Here is a 19,369-nt window from a genome sequence, read left to right as displayed (position 1 = left end):
TCGGCTCCCTTGCCTTATCATGCATTTTATACCCTACTGGGAAAAAAAAATCCCAATCTTGATTAAATCCACCCTGACTGGCTGTACTTCAAAATCATGGTCCACTAACCTCAGGTGGACCCTCACTACTGCCTAGAGAGCCTATTACGCATCTCTGGCTCCCTCACTCTCTCACACTCCAGGTACCTATTTTGTACCTTCTCCTCTTTCTTCAAACGTCTAATTCCCACTACTACATTGACCACCCACCAATGTCTAAATCCACAAAATTGCCCTCACCTGCATTTCTATGGATGAATTTTGCCTTTCTTTCTGAGGCCACTTCCTTCACAGTGTACTAACTCATCCTTGCTACTGTACTCAAGGGCATTGCTCTAACAATAATTCTCCCTTCTACTTTTTTGCATCACCAATGTTCCCTTTCTATTGTCTAATCCTGTCAACATACAATCATGCTATAAATTCTTCCATCTTAAAAACAAGCAACAAAATGAAACTCTCGACTCCACTTCTTCCTCAAGGTATTGCTGCGTTTTCTCTAGTCACCAAAATTGCTCTAAAGAACCGCTTACATTTGCAGTCTCTTACTTTCTGCTTCCATGTATCCTCCACCCCAATCAGGATTTCTCCTGTAACAGTCTCCTACTCCTGCTCTCTTCGAGGATACAGATGCCTACCTCCTCATTGCTAAATTCAAAGGTTTATATCTCAAAGCTCATCTTCCTTGGCACTGCATTAAATGCAAATAATCATTCACTTGTGCCTGAAACATTTTTTTTTAAAGATTTTATTTATTTATGAAAGACATAAAGAGAGAGAGAGGCAGAAGCAGGCTCCATGCAGGAAGCCCGATGAGGGACTCCATCCCGGGACTCCAGGATCACGTCCTGAGCCAAAGGCAGATGCTCATCCGCTGAGCCACCCAGGCATCCCTGAAACATTCTTGGATTTGAGGTCACTGCTTCTCACTGTTTTTTCTCCTCTCTCACTTGTTCTTTCTCAGTCTCCTCTATTAGTTTCATTTTTCCTCTTCGTCTTTAAGTTCTGGATTACATCAGGACTCAGGGTTTGGGTCTCTTCTCATCTCTCTTTAGAGTTAATTTGTTGAGGGTTTAATTCTGTCTCATGGCTTTAAAAAACAACTCCTAAATATCTATATCTAGCCCAGAACACTCCCTTAAACTCTAAACTCACATATGCAATTTCTTATATTTATAGTCTTCCCTGTTTCAGCAAATGGCAACTGTATCTTTTCACTTACAGAGGCCAAAAACCAAAGGATAATCTCTGACTTCTCTCTTTGTCATACTCTTGCTTCTAATCCACCAACAAATCATATTCATTATGCCTTCAAAATGTATCCAGAATCTGAATGGACAGGTAACATTTGTAGTGGATCAAACTTCCCGCAGGCAATTGTAAGCTCTGGACAAAACCTAAAAGACAGCTACCTAAAGGCAATAGAGAGGGAACAAAAGCTTCTGGAGGGGAGTCACTTGGAAGAAAGGGGGGGCATGGAGTAAGTTTTTCATCTTATTTATTTATGTATTTATTTAGACAAAATTTACCCTAAGGGGAGGCCCCACCTAGATCTTAGGTAACAATTAGAATTCTTATGAAAGCCTCCAGGTTTGCTTGGTTAAAGAACCCGAGGACAAAATTCAGGGCAATCAGAGTATATTACTATGGTTTTATAACAAATTATCACAAATTTAATGGTTTAAAACAACAGCCATGTATCATCTCACAGTTCCCATGGGTCACGAGTTGAGTGCAAATTAACTGGGTCCTTTGCCCAAGGTCTCACCAGACTAAAAAAATCAAAGTGTCAGCTCACACTGCGATTCCCATCTGAGGCTCAAGTTCTCTTCCAAGCCCACCAGTTATTGGAAGAATTCATTTCCTTGTGGTTGTATGACTCAGGTCCCTGTTTTCTTGCCAATAGTTGTTTAGGGATGACTCTCAGCTTCTGGAGAACACCCACAGTTTCTTGCCACATGGTTCCTCTAAGTAGTTCACAGCATGGCCATTTGCTTTCTTCCTAGCCAGCAAGGACATGTTTCTCTTCTTCCTCTGTGACCAACTGGAGAAATAGTCTCTGCTGTTAAAGAGCTCATCTGGTTGGATCAGGCCTATCCTGATAATTTTCTTTTTGCCATGTGAGGAAACATAATTATTGGAGCAATATTTAATCATATTTGTAGGTTCTGCCCATATTCAAGGGGAGAGGGTCCTTCTTGGCATGGATACCAGGGGACTGGGATCTTGGGGCCATCCTAGAATCCTGCTTATCACCCACAGGCACTAGAAAATGAGGGGAGATCCTGGAAGAAAAGGGTCTGAGGAAAGGAGTCTCAGAATCTGCATATAAACGCTGTTTAAATCTCTGGCTGATCTCTGGACCACGTATGCAGGGAACAGAGAGGTTTAAAGAAGTGAACTGAGATAAGGTCTTTTGCCTGATGCGGGGTATTGTTCTTACTGTTTTCTCAGACTGGAATTAACCAACTCTTACTCTCTGCCTGTAGAAATCCTCTGCCCTCTTCAAGTCCCAACTCGCAAGATACATGCTTCTTGAAGTGTTTTAAGTGATTCCACAAAATAATTTTGTTGCACCTTTGTTTAGATTTACTTCATTCTTCCTTGTGTTAGAACTAGGTATTTACATAGTTTTGCCACTACTGGAAAGTGCTTTGAGAGTAAGCAATGGCTTATTTAATCCTATATACCTAGCAGGTCTCATTGCAAGGGATAGCTTGTTTGAGCTCAAATTTGTTATATTAAATTGCATAACGAAAAAAAATAAATTACATCATGATAAAAAAAATTATCCATAATCTAGCTCAATTTTTTTGTTTAAACCACCTTTATCTCTTTCTTATATTATTATAATTGCCTTTTAACTACTTTTGCTGCTTCTATTCTTTGCCTATCAAAAGTATTCCCAATATGGTAGCCAACCTACCACTGACAAATATACTCTATGGTGAAAAGCTCAACGTTTTTCCTCTAAGTTCAGGAATAAGACAAGAATGCTCACTCTTGCCACTTTTATTCAACATAGTATTTATTAGAAGTCCTTGCTAGAGTAATTAGGCAAGAAAAAGAAATTAAAAGCATCCAAATTAGAAAGGAAGAAGTAAAACTGTCACTCTTTGGAGATGGCATGATATTATACACAGAAAACCCTTGAGACTCCACCAAAAACTGTTAGAACTGATAAGCAAATCTAGCGAGGTTGCACAATATAAAACCAAATATATGAGAATCTGTTACATTTCTATAGATTAATAGTGGACATCAGAAAGAGAAGTTAAGAAAACAATACTATTTATAATTACTTCAAAAAGAATAAAATACCTAGGAATAAATTTCACTCAGCAGGTGAAAGATCTGTGCACTGAAAACTGTAAGATGTTGATGAAAGAAATTGAAAAATACACAAATAGATGGGAAGATTTTCCATGCTCATGGATTGGAAGAATTAATATTATTAAAATGTCCATACTACCTAAAGCAATCCACAGACTCAGCGCAATCCCTACCAAAATCCCAAAGGCGTATTTCCACAAAAATAGAAAAAACAATCTTAAAATGTGTGTGAAATCACAAGAGATTTCAAATAGCCAAAGCAATCTTGAAAAAGGACAAAGCTGGAGTCATCATGCTCTCCGATTTCAAACTATACTACAAAATTACAATAACCAACATGGTAGCCAAAATAAGCATTTTATTATTTATTTATTTATTTATGATTTTATTTATTTATTTGACAGAGAGAGAGAGAACACAGGAGTGGGGTGGGGGTGAAGGTGGGGTTGGGAGCCTGATGCAGGGCTCAATCCCAGAACACTGGTATCATGACCTGAGCCAAAGGCAGACACTTGACCGACTGAGCCCCCCAGCAGCCCCCAAAATAATCATTTTAAGATATACTACGGATGGAGTCATGCCACTCACAAAAGCCTCCAATTGTGCTCACCTGATTTGTATGAAAAGCAAAACCTTTCCGTTCATTTGGAAGAAACGCATAGCCTGCCCTTGCTATTGCCTGACTCTCCCTTCCTATGGTGTCCGTGGTCACGCTGACCTCCTCAGACCAAGCACATCATGCTCTGAGGGACTTTCGCACCTGCCATGCTCTCCACCTGGACTGGCCAGTGCTTTAGCTTCTCTGGGTCTTTGTTCAAGTGCTACTTTATCATAGAGATTTTCCTTGTTCATCCTATTTAGAACCCCCAAGCTCGTGCTATCTGCTCCTTTTCTTGCTTTATTTATTCTGTAGCACTTATTACCGGATGACTTACTAGATATTTCCATATTTATTTATTCGTTGCCCATGAGGACAGGGATTTATCAGTGTCACTACACTATCGCGAATGCCGTTAGCCGTGTTTTGGCCTGTAGCAGGCAGTCAGTACATACTGTTGAACAGATGATAGAATTAATGGTTTTTTGTTTTATTTACATTTTTTAAAAGATTTTATTTATTTATTCATGAGAGACACACAGAAAGAGAGAGAGAGAGAGGCAGAAGCACAGGAGGAGGGAGAAGCAGGCTCCATGCAGGGAGCCCAATGTGGGACTCGATCCCCCGTCTCTAGGATCAGGCCCTGGGCCGAAGGCAGGTGCTAAACCACGGAGCCACCCGGGTTGCCCTGTTTTATTTACATTTTATTTAGTTCTCAAACTGTTATTGTATAGGTAGAACATTTTTATTATAATGTGCTTCAAGAATTCTGACGCCCTAAAATCAATCAGGGAATAAATACATTATAAATAAGTGGGCTTTTTTGGAATCTTCTATCGAAATGATGTTAGCATTTCATTGGAGGGCTGAAAAATCATAAAAATAACGGTAAAATTTAACATTTATTAAACACTTAGAGCATTCCACTTAATTTTTATAATATACTCTATAACGCAGGCGTCTGTTATTACTTCCATTTTAAACATGAAAAGGCAAAAAGAGGGAAAAAATAATTCACCTAATAAATAATTCACCTAAGATACGATAGTCAGTAAACAGCAGAGCTGAATTCAAAGCTAGGTAGACCTTATGATCGTAGCGCTCCTTCCAACTCCCTCCCTAGGTGTGGCATCTAAATCTGTAAAGAATAATTCCCTTATACTTATGTAAAACTCAGCGCCTGAGATTAACTTCTGCATACTAGAAAGAGCACCGGACAGAGAGTTAAAAGATAGGAGGTTAAATACCAAATAGTTACATGACTTTTGATGGTTTATTAACCACTCCGAACTTCAGTCTTTCAGGCTCAAAATAAGTTGCAGAATTAAAAGAATTAAATAACATAATGTACGTGCAGAAGTTCAGCAAGCTGTACAGTATTTTACAAAGTAATTTGATTTTTAAATAAACTATTCTAACGGGTGTGCGCTGGATATGCGCGCACTGTCTAAATTTGTGGTCAAGTGCTTTGGAAGTTTGGATTAAATTATACACAAATTAAGAAATCTAGTTATTTATCTGGCATCTTGTGAGAACCCAAGGTGCTCTTCAAGTAGCGGGCATCACCCAAATGCCTCATGAGCCGAATCTACTGAAATCATGGATAATAAATGCCAACATCACGATGTGCCTTGCCCTCTCCTTTCAGGTGGATGGTCCTGCTCTCTGCCCTCGTGCTGCCGTTGGCTTCAGCTTGTCCTGCCACATGCGTGGTGAGCACCAGAGCTGTAACCCTCTGTCACCAGCTAACCTATATAGTAGGTAACAAAACCAACAACTCTAAAAAAGCAGTGTTAAGTGTGTCTGGCAAACTCGTTGCCACGGCTTTCGTCGTGCTGAGTGCTCTCTGGGCTCAGCCTGATAGAGGTAAACTCTCAAAGAGCAAGCCTTTCCCGGCGACTCGATACGGACACCATTATTTTATCCTCCTGCTCATGGTGGTCTCAACCAAAACTACGTCAGGACCTTCAGAGGCAACTGAGATATTTTGCTAGTACAAAAGATCACTGCCATTTTATGCAGCTACGCAATTTCTTAATAAAAATCAGTTTTATTTTATAAAAATAAAAATAAGTTTCTTTTTAATAAAAGAAAAAAAAAAGCAAATCACTTCCATTATAATTCTTATTCATACTTCTGTGCAGTTTGGAATCCTACCACTTGCTGGAAAAAAAAAATATCAATGAATCAGAAACCTGAACTGCAATTGTTCAGCATTAGTAAGATTAAGTGATGTACCAGCAAAACAGATGATTATCAAAGTGCATCTAATTTTGAGAGTCTAGTCTTTTTTTATTGGTGGTAAATGAGCTGTAGAAATGCTAACAAGATCCACTGCCTGTATTCATTACATATTGCTTGCTTAAGTCAACAATTTAATAAGACACCTTATTAACAAATTTGAGGAGAATGTGATTTACATCCCGATATCCAAGGAGAGATAAACAAGCTATAAGCTCTGCCAGTGGAAAATTTTCAGAAGCAAGTCGGAGTTAAGATGGAGTGAAAGAAGGTGATTTCCTTCATTTCTAAAATCCTATGACTTTATGAAAATTAAGAGATGGGAGTGATCGTCATCCCTGCCAGGAGAGAGACAGTTTCGAGGCTCGCTGGTCGTACCCGGTTTCCAATTAGTACCGAAAACACCTGAACCCTAACCTCCTTGCTCGCTCACCTAGATTTCCTGACTTCACCACATTCTTACTTTTTCTGGTCAGAGGTAGCGACGTCTCTAAGAAACAATCCCGCTCACCCACGCGGCTGGGCCTCTACTCCTCCCTCTCCTCTCCACGACGCCGCATTCGCGAAGTGAACCCAGAGACACAGAGAAGCCCATGGATGACTCGCGAGTGACATCCGTCCCGTCCTAGACGAGAAGCGATGGGCGGCATCGATAGGCTCCCTCGGGGCCGGCGAGTCCCTGGAGACCTGGGGGACCCCTAAAAACACCGCTCCCTCAGCCCAGATCAGTAAGACAGTACCGAGGGAAACAAAATGCTCAACCGGCCTGAATGAACAGAATTCAAGGAATCAGAGATAAATGCTATGCAGGAAACCCCCCACCATGACTTAAGCTTGCTCGTGCCGTCGGGGGCGGGGGGGGCAATTCTTCCCAAGAAGGCACCGTGAAAATCCTTTGTTTTTACATTTTTTAAAATCTCTTTGCTTGAGCGGTGTAGTCTGACTCTCATAAGGGGACTGGGATTTGCTTAGTGCCCCCCCCGCCCGGCTGATTGCTCTAGTATCACCCGCAGACCTCCCAGGGACAGTGGACTCTTCCGTCTTCATGACACTGTCACTTGCCGTCAAAACAAGTTTAGCATGATAAAGATGCGTTACAATAACTCCTGATTATAATACATCTTTATGGAGTTAAAACGCTTTGATTTCTAATGACAGAGCGGTGATAGCTCTGAGGTGCTTACGGCGAAGGGATTTAACAGTGGGACGCCCTGACTGCCACCTGTCACCGCGGGATGGACTTCGCTGGAGGGAGCAGAGGCTAGAGGGAGGCCGAGGTGGCCCGGACTGCAGAGCGAGCCCCGCGGACAGATCCCGGGGCGGCTGGAGAGAATGTAGGTCCCTACCAAGGCGCCAGCTGTTAGCCTGGAGCCAAGAAGCAGACACGGGTCCTCGTTGTCACTGCCCCCACCTGGGCCTCTAGGTGAGGGAAGCGGTGACTGACGCACGGGGTACCTGGACTTGGCTGGTGGCAGCCTGGCCGGGAGGCTCACACACAGGCCCGGGGGAGGGGGGGAGGGGGTGACTGGGGGGTCAGTCCTGGCCCAGAGGGCTCGGGGGTCGGGAGGCCTGGGAAGCCACCTGCGAGGACACATTAGCAGCGATCGTCCCCAACCGTGGATTCACTGTGACATCGAAGGGAACAGATGGGTTTATGTTTCTCAAATAAACATGTCATGGAAACAAAGAACACAGAAATCCATCATCCTGATAAAGAGCCAGCCTCCCTGAAACCGAGGCGCCGGGCGTCGTTGCCGCCGTGCCCTCTGCTCTCGGCAGGTGCCCGGGGCCTCTCGGGCCCCCCCACCCGGCGTCCCTAACCTCCACTCCAGCCTGTGCCTTTCTTCCCCGCAGCGGCCCCGCGAGCACCGGGCTTGAGCGGCGCTGACGGCGACCCGACCTCCCCGGGGGACACCGAGCGGCCCCTCCGGCCCGCCCCGTCCCGAGGCCGCGGGGAGGACGCCCTGCACCGCCGCCCCGGCCCAGGTCACCATCCTGGCCACCGCCCCAGCTACCACCCCAGCCCCGGCCACCACCCCAGCCACCGCCCCGGCCCAGGTCACCATCCCGGCCACTGCCCTGGCCACCGTCCCGGCCACCATGCTCGGGTCCCTAGCCCAGGCCACCGCCCCGGTCACCGCCCCAACTGCCGCACTTGGGTCCCCGGCCCAGGCCACCACCCCAGCCACCACCCCAGCTACCACCCTGGCCACTGCCCCACCCACCACCCCGGCCACCACCCTGGCCACCACCCCAGCCACAGCCCCGACCGCCCCACTCAGGTCCCCGGCCCAGGCCACTGCCCTGGCCACCACCCTGGCCACTGCCCCAGCCACCAGCCCAGCCACCGCCCTGGTCACCACCCCGGCCGCCACGCTCGGATCCCCAGCCCAAGCCACCGTCCCGGCCACAGTCCTGGCCACTGCCCCAGCCGCCGTGCTCGGGTCCCCGGCCCAGGCCGCCACCCCAGCCACTGCACTCGGGTCCCTGGCCCCAGCCACCACCCTGGCTGCTGAGCTCGGGTCCCCGGCCCAGGCCAGGTGCCACCCCGCGCTTTCCAACCTCACCGTGCTGCTGCGGGACACAAGTCCCCACGTTGCGGGGCAGGATGTGGCCCTGCTGACACTCCTGGGCTTGGCAGGTACGCTGGGTCCCGGTGCGGCCACCCCCTCCGACGCGGGACATTCAGGGATGCAGCCTCGGCGGGCAGGCGGCTGCGGGAGCACCCGGGCCGGGGTCAGGCCGTGGTGTGAGCGGGCGGGCGGGCTGGCCTGGCAGCGGGCTAGGGGCTTCCTGGTGCAGGGGGGCCGTGGGGCGGGGGGGCCCTAATCCCCGGCCTCTATCTGGCTGTGACCACTACTCCTGATTCCGTTACTTTGCTACTTAGACCCCAGTTTTCTTTTTCTTTTTCTTTTTTTTTTAAGATTTTATTTATTTATTCATAAGGGACACAGAGAGAGATAGGGGGGCAGGGAGCCTGAGGCGGGACTTGATCCCGGGACCCCAGCATCACGCCCTGGGCTGCAGGCAGACGCTCAACCGCCGAGCCCCGCAGGCGGCCCTAGACTCCAGACTCCTTGCCCGGAATGCAGGATGCTGCCTACATTTTACCAAGGCTCCGTTCGCCACGGAGAACCGGGACCTTCATCATAACACTAGAACTAGGGATTCGAACGTGATGGAAAGACTTGGGGTCCTTCCTCGGGGTACCCACATCCGTGTGCCCCTCTGCGGGACACCAGGAACCAGCGGGCCGCACCAGGCCGGGCCACCTGCTACGGTGCTGGTGCCGCACACTGGTCAGGTGCGTGAGCCCCGCCACCAGGTACCCAGGTTGGGTTTTTTTTGTTGTTGTTTCATGAGAGACACAGAGAGAGAGAGAGGCAGAGACACAGGCAGAGGGAGAAGCAGGCCCCACGCAAGGAGCCCGATGTGGGACCCGATCCCGGGACTCTGGGATCACGCCCTGGGCCAAAGGGAGGTGCTAAACCGCTGAGCCCCCCAGGGATCCCAGGTTACCCAGGTTTGAATCCCATACCTCCCTAGACTGACTAAGAGGAAGATAATCTTCCAGCCTTTAGTTTTCCTGAGGTACTGTGCACATTTCTAACTACCCATTAGTTATTGTTAACTCTCACTGGATGAATGGTGTAGAGCGACACTTCGCATCACTAGTCAAGACCAAAAATACAAGAGATTTCTTGAGTGATCTACCTGGATGTGTGTTTTTCCCGTCATGCTTGCAGTGCATGGTGAAATCCTTTGTGCTTGTGGGTAACCATGGTGATGAGAGGTGTGTGTGTGTGTGTGTGTGTGTGTGTGTGTGTAGGGGGGTGTGCCCCAAAGCTGGACGACCAGAGGCTTGCAAATGACATCCAGGACTGAACTGATGTATTTTGAATATGTGCTATAAAAAATTATTCCCTAGCAGGTTTCCAGTGAGACCTGAACATCAGATTTTTAACTCCTGACATTTAACACTTTTAAGCAGGATAGATGGAGAGTGGTGTCAGGTCTAAACAATGGAACTACCACCGGCAGTAATCAGATTCAGCTGGAAATGAATCTAAATCCTTCCGGAAAGATAAATTTTTTTTTTTTAAACTGTGTAACCATGTCAGCAATTTTATTTTTTTTTTATTTTTTATTTTTAGGCATTTTATGTGTTAAGGAATAATTTACCATCAAAGACAAAAGCAGTAGGGAAGGGAGTTTTACCTCCCAAGTGCTGGGGTACTGGAACTCCAACACTAGTTCTGGGGAGTAATTAATAGGTGGGTCCAATGGAAACACACGCAGACGCCCGTGTAAACAACATGTTGCAGGGTTCAGATAGATCTGGGTAACGCTGGATTGAACAAAGCAAAATAGGCTTCTTTGCTACAGCATTTTTCTCTCTGCCTTTCAGTTTCTAATGAGCATTATGAATCCTTACGAGGAAGATACAATGTGGAGCATTTCTCCAATCCGTTTAACCATTAGCTGTTTTTTTTTTTTTTTCCGCAGAGGATTTCGTTAAATCTGTGTTTTTGTAGGGCATCATTTTGGAAATATTACAATAGACTAATTTTCAGTATCTTCTGGGTATTTTTAATATCTATTCTCAGAAAAAAAATTACTGCCAACTTACATTAGTGTAGAGATAAGCATAAATTCTGGAAGATTCGAAGGTTTTGTCGATAATAGGAAGCTTATTGTGCGGGGACAAATTCTGATAAGTTAAAAGTATGATTATACACACGTTAGGTTATAATGTGTGAAAGTATCATAATGTATCTTTCATCGAGTGATTGTCAAGGATGCTGTTTTTAGGAAGAATTTGTCTTTGAAAAACTCTGATTTTATACAATTTATTCTATTATGATTCTACTACCCCCCTGAAGTAGAAGTGTAGCCAATCATCTCTCCCTGTAGACGGTGGGGAAAAGACTTAGAACGATAATTTGACCCCTGATTTTCTTTCCTTCTTTGGCTATAGATGAATCACCACAATTTCAGGGACTATAAATAATCTTATTCAGGGAATTTAAAACTAATAAGTGGTTATTTGTCATCAGACGCTGACATCTTAAAGCCTCCTGTTCTGTGAATTGGTGGATGGATGAAAAGAGAAAGATTTCACGAAGCCGTACCATTTCCAATGAGGACTTATCATTAAATTCGCTTTTGGTTGTTGCTGTTGTTGTTTTTTTCCAACTCAGAAAGATGGTTAGAACACTTTTTAAAAATAGCAGCAATGCCCATGGCAGCGAAAATTCAACCGTCTCCTTAATAGCACGTTCAGCCTGCCTACAAGCTTCATTTGCTGCTTTTTGCTCTCTGCACTAATAGGAAGTGACCACACCTGAGTGGTAATGTGATGCACACAGAGCTCTGGCATCGACAGCAGGAGAGTGAGTGGTTCCTTGCCGTTTGGACACAATTAGGAAACTTTCCCCTATAATCATATTATGCTTAGTCTCATTTCAATGGCTGATGCATGTGTTTAAGAAACTGTGGGTCTTTCTTTCCTTTGTTATTTTGGAGACATTATTTTCCTTTATTCTTTTCCTTGATTATTTTGGTTAGTAACTGCATCAGTCATACAAAGTATTCTCTTAATGATTTTATTTTTTGGACTTTTTCCTCCACCCCTCCACACCCCCCCAAAAAAAAACCCCAAAACAGCTGAGTCTTCGAGGACCTAAATAGGGCCATATTGAACCGAAACAGCAGCAGCTCCAGCAATCATAACCATAAACCATAATCACGATCCACTGAACCTTACTATTATTACTAAAGCGCTGTATCAAATATGTCACATCTATTATCTCATTTAATTACGGAGTGGTATTAATCATCCCTGTTTGACCGAGGAAGGAAAAATAAGGCTCAGAGAGGTTAGAAAACATACCCACAAAAAGTGGCACAACAAAGCTTTGAATCCTGAGTTTTCCTACCGCATGTAAGACATACGGAGTGTTTCTAAAATTGTATTATTTTCGTATGTTTTTAACATTTTAAAGCCAAAAGTCTTCTTTGGAATTACCCGAGCTCTAGGCGATTGAATGTTGGATCTGACTTTTGCTACTACTTTATAAAAATGTTGTGTCTTTAGCAGAGATGAAATTATTTCAAAACGTGACAGCGCTAAGGAATATATGTTGTCAAAAAATTCTAAGACCTCGAGATCTCTTAAACTACCCAAAGGTTGAAGGTTTTTACCAGAGACTGCTATTCACTTTGGTTAGTCTTCATCTAACATAGAAATGCAGCAATCGGGATCCCTGGGTGGCGCAGTGGTTTGGCGCCTGCCTTTGGCCCAGGGCGCGATCCTGGAGACCCGGGATCGAATCCCACGTCGGGCTCCCGGTGCATGGAGCCTGCTTCTCCCTCTGCCTATGTCTCTGCCTCTCTCTCTCTCTCTCTCTGTGTGTGTGACTATCATAAATAAATAAATAAATAAATAATTTAAAAAAAAAAAAAAAAAAAGAAATGCAGCAATCATGCCCGAACACTTTCTCTTTTCTTTCACGTTCAAATAATATCACGTTTTCATTAAAGTTGTCTGCAAAGGAGGGAAGTGGGCATGGAGCAGTCCATCAAAAAGTCTAAAATGCTGACATCCTCCTCCTTCACTGTCCTTGTTTCTGGAATCAGGAAACTGACTTGCCTAAGGTCACGCAGCAATTTATGGTCAGAGCTGAACTTAGCAGACTTGGCTCCTAATTCAGTTGATCCTGATCCCTGACTTCCCCATCACCATTTTGGGGATTTGTAGGATTTGCGCTGCTGAGTGCATTTCATTATTAGAACTCATAAACAGAATCTCTTCTGTTTAAGAACATGCAGTAAACCATTTCTGGAGTGCCTGTGCCAGAGCTGAGGGGACGGCAGGGAGACAGAATTTCGAACAAGACCACAAAGGTCCATTTCCTCACAGTGCTTAGTTCTAGCAGGTGGGGACAGTGAGCAAGCAGGCGAGCAAGTGACCACAGTAATTCTATACTGTTACAAGTACTAAGAAAAGAGGAAATCTCTGTGACAGAGAGGGAGTTGGGGTAAAACTCAAGAGACATTGGCTTGAGCATCGTGGCAGGTGAGCATGCCGTTCGTCAAGATGGGACAGTGATGCTGACACAGGTTAGACTCTGCGTGTGAGGTTGAGCAGCACTGCCCTTCATAGTTTTATTTGGAGGATGAGCTGTGTATACATAGAACGTGAAGGGACGGTACCAGACAGTCTGAGTTTAGGTGTCAGTCATTATTTTGTGGCAGTTCATAGGAGGGAGCGACCTTTGCAAGATGAAAAAAAAAAAAAAAAACAGCAAAAGTATCAAGAAATTTAGAGGCCCTTAGTTTTTAGACGATAAATAAATTTCAAAAGAGATAAATTTCAAGCAAGCAGAAATTGGAGAAAGCACCGTACGCATAACGAGGGGCTGCACGAAAGCTTAGGAGTAACTTAAGGATAATGAACTGAAGAGTTTGAAACACAGGGTTTAAATAATGAGAAATGAAAAATGAGGGAAAGGGGGGCGGTCAGGGCCAGACTGCACCGAATCTTGGAGGCGCAGGAGTTTGGGCCTTACGCTAATAGGAAGTCAACGACTTTTTCTGAGACAGGCGGTGGATCTTTAGGGATGATGAAAATATGGCAATAGGAGGAGGTTATGGTATATGGGAATTTCAGGGCATGAGTTAAAGTTAGTTTATTTTTATTCATTATGGGATTAAGAAGGAGGAAATTTGGTTTCTCATGGCAGAACAATGATTTTAATGCAAGAATTATTTTATCTTGAATCAACCTCAGTCTACGAAAAAAAAAAGAAAAAGAAAAAGAAAAACCCTTTTTTCCACCAAAGGCATTCCAGATGGTATTTTTCTTAAAATTTTTCATAGCTATAAAGGCAGATCCAAATTAACAAACAGAACAATGTTGATTAAATAGCCTCTGTCTGGACGGATAACTTTTCTACATGGTGATAGACTTCCCACCCATCCTGATGCCCTTTAAATCATTAACCTTGATATTTGTGGTTTTCACATTTGGTGATTTATAGGTTTCTTCCTCTGATGTTATCTTTTAATGGTCTCTCTATTTGTCACAGGAGCTGTTGGTCTCACTTGCCTAGGTTTAGTTGTATTTAACTGGAAACTCCAACAAGGCAAAGCAAATGAACACACATCAGAAAACCTTTGTTGCAGAACCTTCGATGAATCCCTGTGTGCTCATGAGGCAAGAAATTACCACGCTAAGGGATACTGTAACTGCCACTTAGCTCAGGAAAACGAGATAAAGGTCACGTCCATTGTGGGGTCCAGAAAGGAAATGCCACTCTTACAGGAAAACAGCCATCAAGCAGCCCTGGCCTCTGAGTCCACAGCCCTTGATGGATCATTTAGAAACCTGAAAGGGAAAGACCATGGGGCGGACAGCACTTTCTTCTGCTTTGGTGGCAGACTGCTGCAGTCAGGACGTTCAGAGCCTCCTGGGAATATGGCAGCTTTTAATGAAGCGGGCTTCCTTACAAGATATCCAGAGAGAGTTAAAAAGCTAAGGAATCATGAGCCTGGGGAAGTCCAACAGCCAACTGTGCCACAGCATGTAACAAGAACAATAGGTGAGTTGTCTTGTTTTAGAAAATCCCACCCTGTTTAAATTCCTCTTAAAGAGGTAATCTCCTTTAATTTTCCCAACAGCGGCATGCTATAAAAATCACTGGGTAGCACCCAGTCTATCCTTCTTCTAAAGAATTTAGACCTGGGTGTGTGTGTGCACATGCGTGTGTGTTTGGGGTAAGGTGTCCGTGAGGACTCACCCCCTACCCTCAGGAGCTGAGGGTAAGTATATCTTATGCCTGTTGGAAAGTGAATTTTTGTGACCCAACACCTAACAGGTGTTTTTTTTTTTTTTGAAAAGAAGACTTTTAAATAGCACTAAGCTGTTAAGATTTATGGGAGGCTGAGTATCAGCTTCTATTCCAACATCCTTCGAGCTCTAATGCCAATTCTGCAGTAAGCAACCTTCTCAGAGCATGACATGTTAGAAGAATGGGCCTTCTAGTGCTGGTGATTCATTTCAGGAATGATGTCAAGACACACACTTTGCTTGCTGAGCTGTCAGGGATGATAACTTCCCAGTCCAAGGAAAGTCAGGACTTAATTCATCGTCCCATGTTGGGAGCCAAGTGAATCTGGCCGTGACATCTACCCACTGTACCTGGGCAATGTCAATATTTAGGTGGAGGCAATGAATTAAATGTCTTCCTTTTCCTTCCTAAATAGTGAGGTGATGCTTTCAGGCTCAGCAGTGAAAACTTTGACAGCTTCTCTGTAAAGAGGTTCCTGTCATTTATTCAAATTGGTTTACAATAAGCAGAGCTTTCTCCTAGAATACGGATGGTGGAGGTGCTATGCCAAGAGATTCTCACCGTGGGGATAAAGCCCTTAAGATAGATTTGGGGATGATTGGAAAAGAATGAAACTGTGTGTTATGTCACATGTGGCATAAGGCAGGATGTGAATATATTCCATTGCATTCCACAGACTCTGGTTCTTACTAGTTTCTGGGGACTGATGATTTGACTCAAGAGAGGAAGAGCCAAGAAAATAAAAAAAATCTACCATAGAAACCAGATCAGACTGGCTTTATTTGAGAAAGGAAGAAGCACTTACCCTTCCAATGAAGCCACACCTCAGGCAGATGTTTACCTTTGTCCAATGCCTTAACTTTTCTGTGGGAGACTCTTACACTGAAGGGAATGTTGTCTTTCACGATTTAAAACTCAGTCTCTATATATTCACACAGAGAATACATTTGTTTGTCAAATCAATATATTTACTTTTCAGGAAGATTTGAAATTGTGCTCCATGCCAGGCCTTGTCCTGGAGATGGAGAGGACAGGTGTTTGAGGAGAAAACAATAAGGCCACATCTGCTCTAGAACAGAAGTCACTAAGAGGCAATGTGACTCTGGTTATGTCTTCAAACATGGAAATGCAGAATCCCAGTATTTCAGGAGGAGGGGAGGCTTTAGAGACAATCTAGTTCAATAGTTCTGAATATTTATCTTTGAGTCACAGAACTCTCTTAGAATCTGAGAAAGGCTAACATTCTTTCCCCAGAATAATTTTATAGCCTCATAAAATTCCCATCTAAGTCTTATCTCTTGATACCCATTGGGTAAGTAGCTTCTCCAAGGTCCCCCAGAAAGTTAAAGGGAAATCTTAGAGTTACGTGGTAGTGTGAAGCTGAGCTTGCTCTTCCTTTTTGTCTCAGAAATACTCCTTTCTGTCAACAGAAATACTCATTTCTTCCTCTGGATAAAACAAACAATTTCAGAAAACAAGAGAAAGGACACTGATAAGATGTAATTTTAAACCTAATTTGCATTGTGCCTAAAAGGATAGGGTTCAGAGTCAGAAAGACCCAAGTCAAGGTCTGCCCATATCATTAGTGGACATGTGATGGGGGGAAAGCATTTCACCTCCCTAAGTGGCTTTCCTCATCTGTAAAAGTGATAGGACAACAGGACTTGTCCAGTGGTCAGATCTTTTGTAAATATTAAATGAGGTAACGAAGGTACAGCACTTAACACAGTGCCTGGCTCTTAGTAGATGCTTAATTAATGGTAAAAAATTACTATTATTTTTGCTATTAGTGTTATTTAATAAGAGTCATTAATATCATATTAACATTTATCATTTAACATTCACAGAGAGAGATTCCTGCAATACAGACCAGGCCATTTTCCAAAATAATCATTCATTTAACAGATATTTAATTAATACTATATTAAATGATGGGAAATAAAACAGGTATAGTCTCTGCTTTCATGAAGCCTATAGTATCACAGAGATTTCTTTATTTGTTGCTGAGGTTATCCTGTGTTTGAAACCTAAACGCTAACCAATATAGTATCATATTCTTCCTAATATTTAGTTCCAACTGGGAAAATAGTGCAGAAAAAGTTGTGATGGCCATTTGAAGAGAGTTTAGGTATTATTCATATCTAAAGCTAACCTAAACAACAACTAATGTAAAGATGTACAACTATGAATGTTTTTAATTCTAATTCTGTAACTTTTAAGTCAGCACCACAACTAATTAGAATGTGGCCGTAAAGAGTAGCTTTGTAAACACACTAAACTGCGCAAAGTCCTTGGTGGTTTGGTTAAAAATTAGGAAGTACTCAAGAACTGACGTAATCAGAGGACTCATTTCTGTACCTTGCATAAGGTTTTTAAGCATCTGTTTGGTTGGGTAATAAAACTCTGCTCAGTACTAAATTTCTACATTTATTGTTCAGCAGATATCAACGGTGACACATTTAGTAGAAGATATGCAACATCCGCTTCAGCGTTGGCAAGAGAAAGTCTTGAAAAGCATTTAACAAATGAATCATGGCAGCCTCCAATAGAAAAAAAAGACAATGGCTTACAACCTCACAGCCTGAGACATTTTATTGCAGGCTCATCATCCAAGCCTTGTGAGCCTGAGGAACGCTGTGTACAAAAGATCTTACAAAAACATAGATCAAAATATGATGATCCTTGTGGACTGTTAAATCGGAGCAGGCCTCCCTATTTTCAGCCAAACAATTCTCTTATCTGTAAATATGTGCCCTGTGATCAATTTCAAGATTATGTGAAAGAAAAGAAGCCAAGTCGTCAAGAACATTCAAAGGCCAAGAAAGAGAAAATCCAAATTAACAGTGCAATAGAAAAATTCCTTATGAGTGAGGACAACTTGGAGCCATCAAGGTTATCTACAAAAATCAAGAGAACATATTCCCCCAAGAGGGTTAGCTTCTGTGATCCTGATTTAGTAGAAAAAAATAGCTTGGTGATGTCATCCAGAACATCAACCCGTTGGAAACAGCAGGAAAATCAAAGTAGCCACCTGACCAATTTGGATCTCAGAAAATGTGGCAATCCTCAGGAGGGAGACAAAGAAGGAAGATGGCTTACTGATCCCCAGATTCTGAAAAAGAAGAGAACCAATCAACGTGATCGCCAAGGGAAAATTAAAAAACAAAATTCAAGGATAAAATTAAATCTACACAGTTTTAGAAAAGTCAAAGTCCATCCAGAAAAATCCTTGCCAGGACTCCAAAAGAAATGCAGACAAGTATTGTTACCGCCTAGTAAATTATCTAAGGCTTCTCAGAGAGAAGCCAATACAAACCTTGTGTCCTCTGCAGATTTTCGCCAACGGCCAGAGGGTAACTCTGTCAAACTCACTTCAAAGAGTGTGTCTCTCAAACGTGCTCCAAAGCAGACCTCATATTACCAAGAAAACACTAAAAACATTGCTCTGCTCTGTGCTAATGGCTTACCTGCAGTCAACCAGAGCTCCAGGGAAGGCAACTGTCACCCGACTGGCCTCATTCCCGGTAGCGGTGCACCGACACTGCCTCTGCCCACACCCATCATAGCTGAACACGGACATTCAGCCTCTCAGTTTTCATCTGAGCAAATGGAAGGTGCACCTTCCCTTGCATTGGAGGTGCCTAGGTGTTTACCAGCTACTTGGGAAAATAGAGGCAGTGATGTTTTACCACCCAGCAGTTCCAGGGGGGCTACTGACCAAGGGGCTGCAGAGCCCATGAAGCCCATGAAGCCCACGAAGCCCATGGAGCAGGACAAACCAATGACCATTGAGCCAAATCAGTTTTCTTTGTCCCTGGGGAATCAAACACAGCTTGCAGTTGGCAACAAGACTGACACCTACAAGGAACACACTTTAGATCAAAAAGAAACTTTCAAACATGTAGAACAACATCCTAGGCATGAACAATTTGGAAATGAGGAGGAAACGCTAATGACCAAACAGAAAATATCACGTCAGATTGTAGAGAGTTGTATCGTGGATGAGGGAAATGACGTAGGAACAAAACTTCCTCAAGCAGAAACTTAACGATTCCCTTCTCCTTTGCTCTGAGGCACAAGCCAACGGTGACCTACCACTGATGAAGGCAAATGCTGTTCCATTCCAAAATAGGACAGAGATTCCCAAAGAAATGAGTACTTCTCTTAAGACCCAAGCCATCTGGAATCTAACCGATAGAGGCAAAAAAGAAACTGGTGGCTCGAATGCGTTGCCCAGAGGTGGTGGCAGTGAAACACCATGTATGAGGAAAATATTAGGGAAAGAAGAGAAGAAAGTCCTTGATGA

At 43.7% G+C, this 19,369-nt stretch overlaps 1 protein-coding gene across 10 annotated transcripts in view; it reads right to left on the bottom strand.

Annotated features, from left to right (window-relative positions):
• The window catches only part of TNNI3K (TNNI3 interacting kinase), a 285,086-nt gene that overhangs the window by 57,465 nt on the left and 208,252 nt on the right, over positions 1–19,369 (bottom strand). For 2 of the 10 annotated variants that reach the window (XM_072834075.1, XM_072834074.1), the window contains exon 22: positions 17,478–18,175. The exons of the other annotated variants lie outside the window; for them this stretch is intronic. Coding sequence is in view for 1 of the 2 variants with exons in the window: in XM_072834074.1 (XP_072690175.1) it covers positions 18,056–18,175 (120 nt within the window). In the remaining variant the exon portion in view is untranslated. Of the gene's footprint in view, positions 1–17,477; positions 18,176–19,369 lie in introns of those variants that run through there. 10 annotated transcript variants of the gene reach the window in all.

This window comes from Canis lupus, chromosome 8 (genome assembly GCF_048164855.1).
Source record: "Canis lupus baileyi chromosome 8, mCanLup2.hap1, whole genome shotgun sequence".
NCBI lineage: Eukaryota > Metazoa > Chordata > Mammalia > Carnivora > Canidae > Canis > Canis lupus.
The sequence above is the reverse complement of the archived record's forward strand: the minus strand, read 5'-3'. Positions and strand labels throughout refer to the sequence as shown.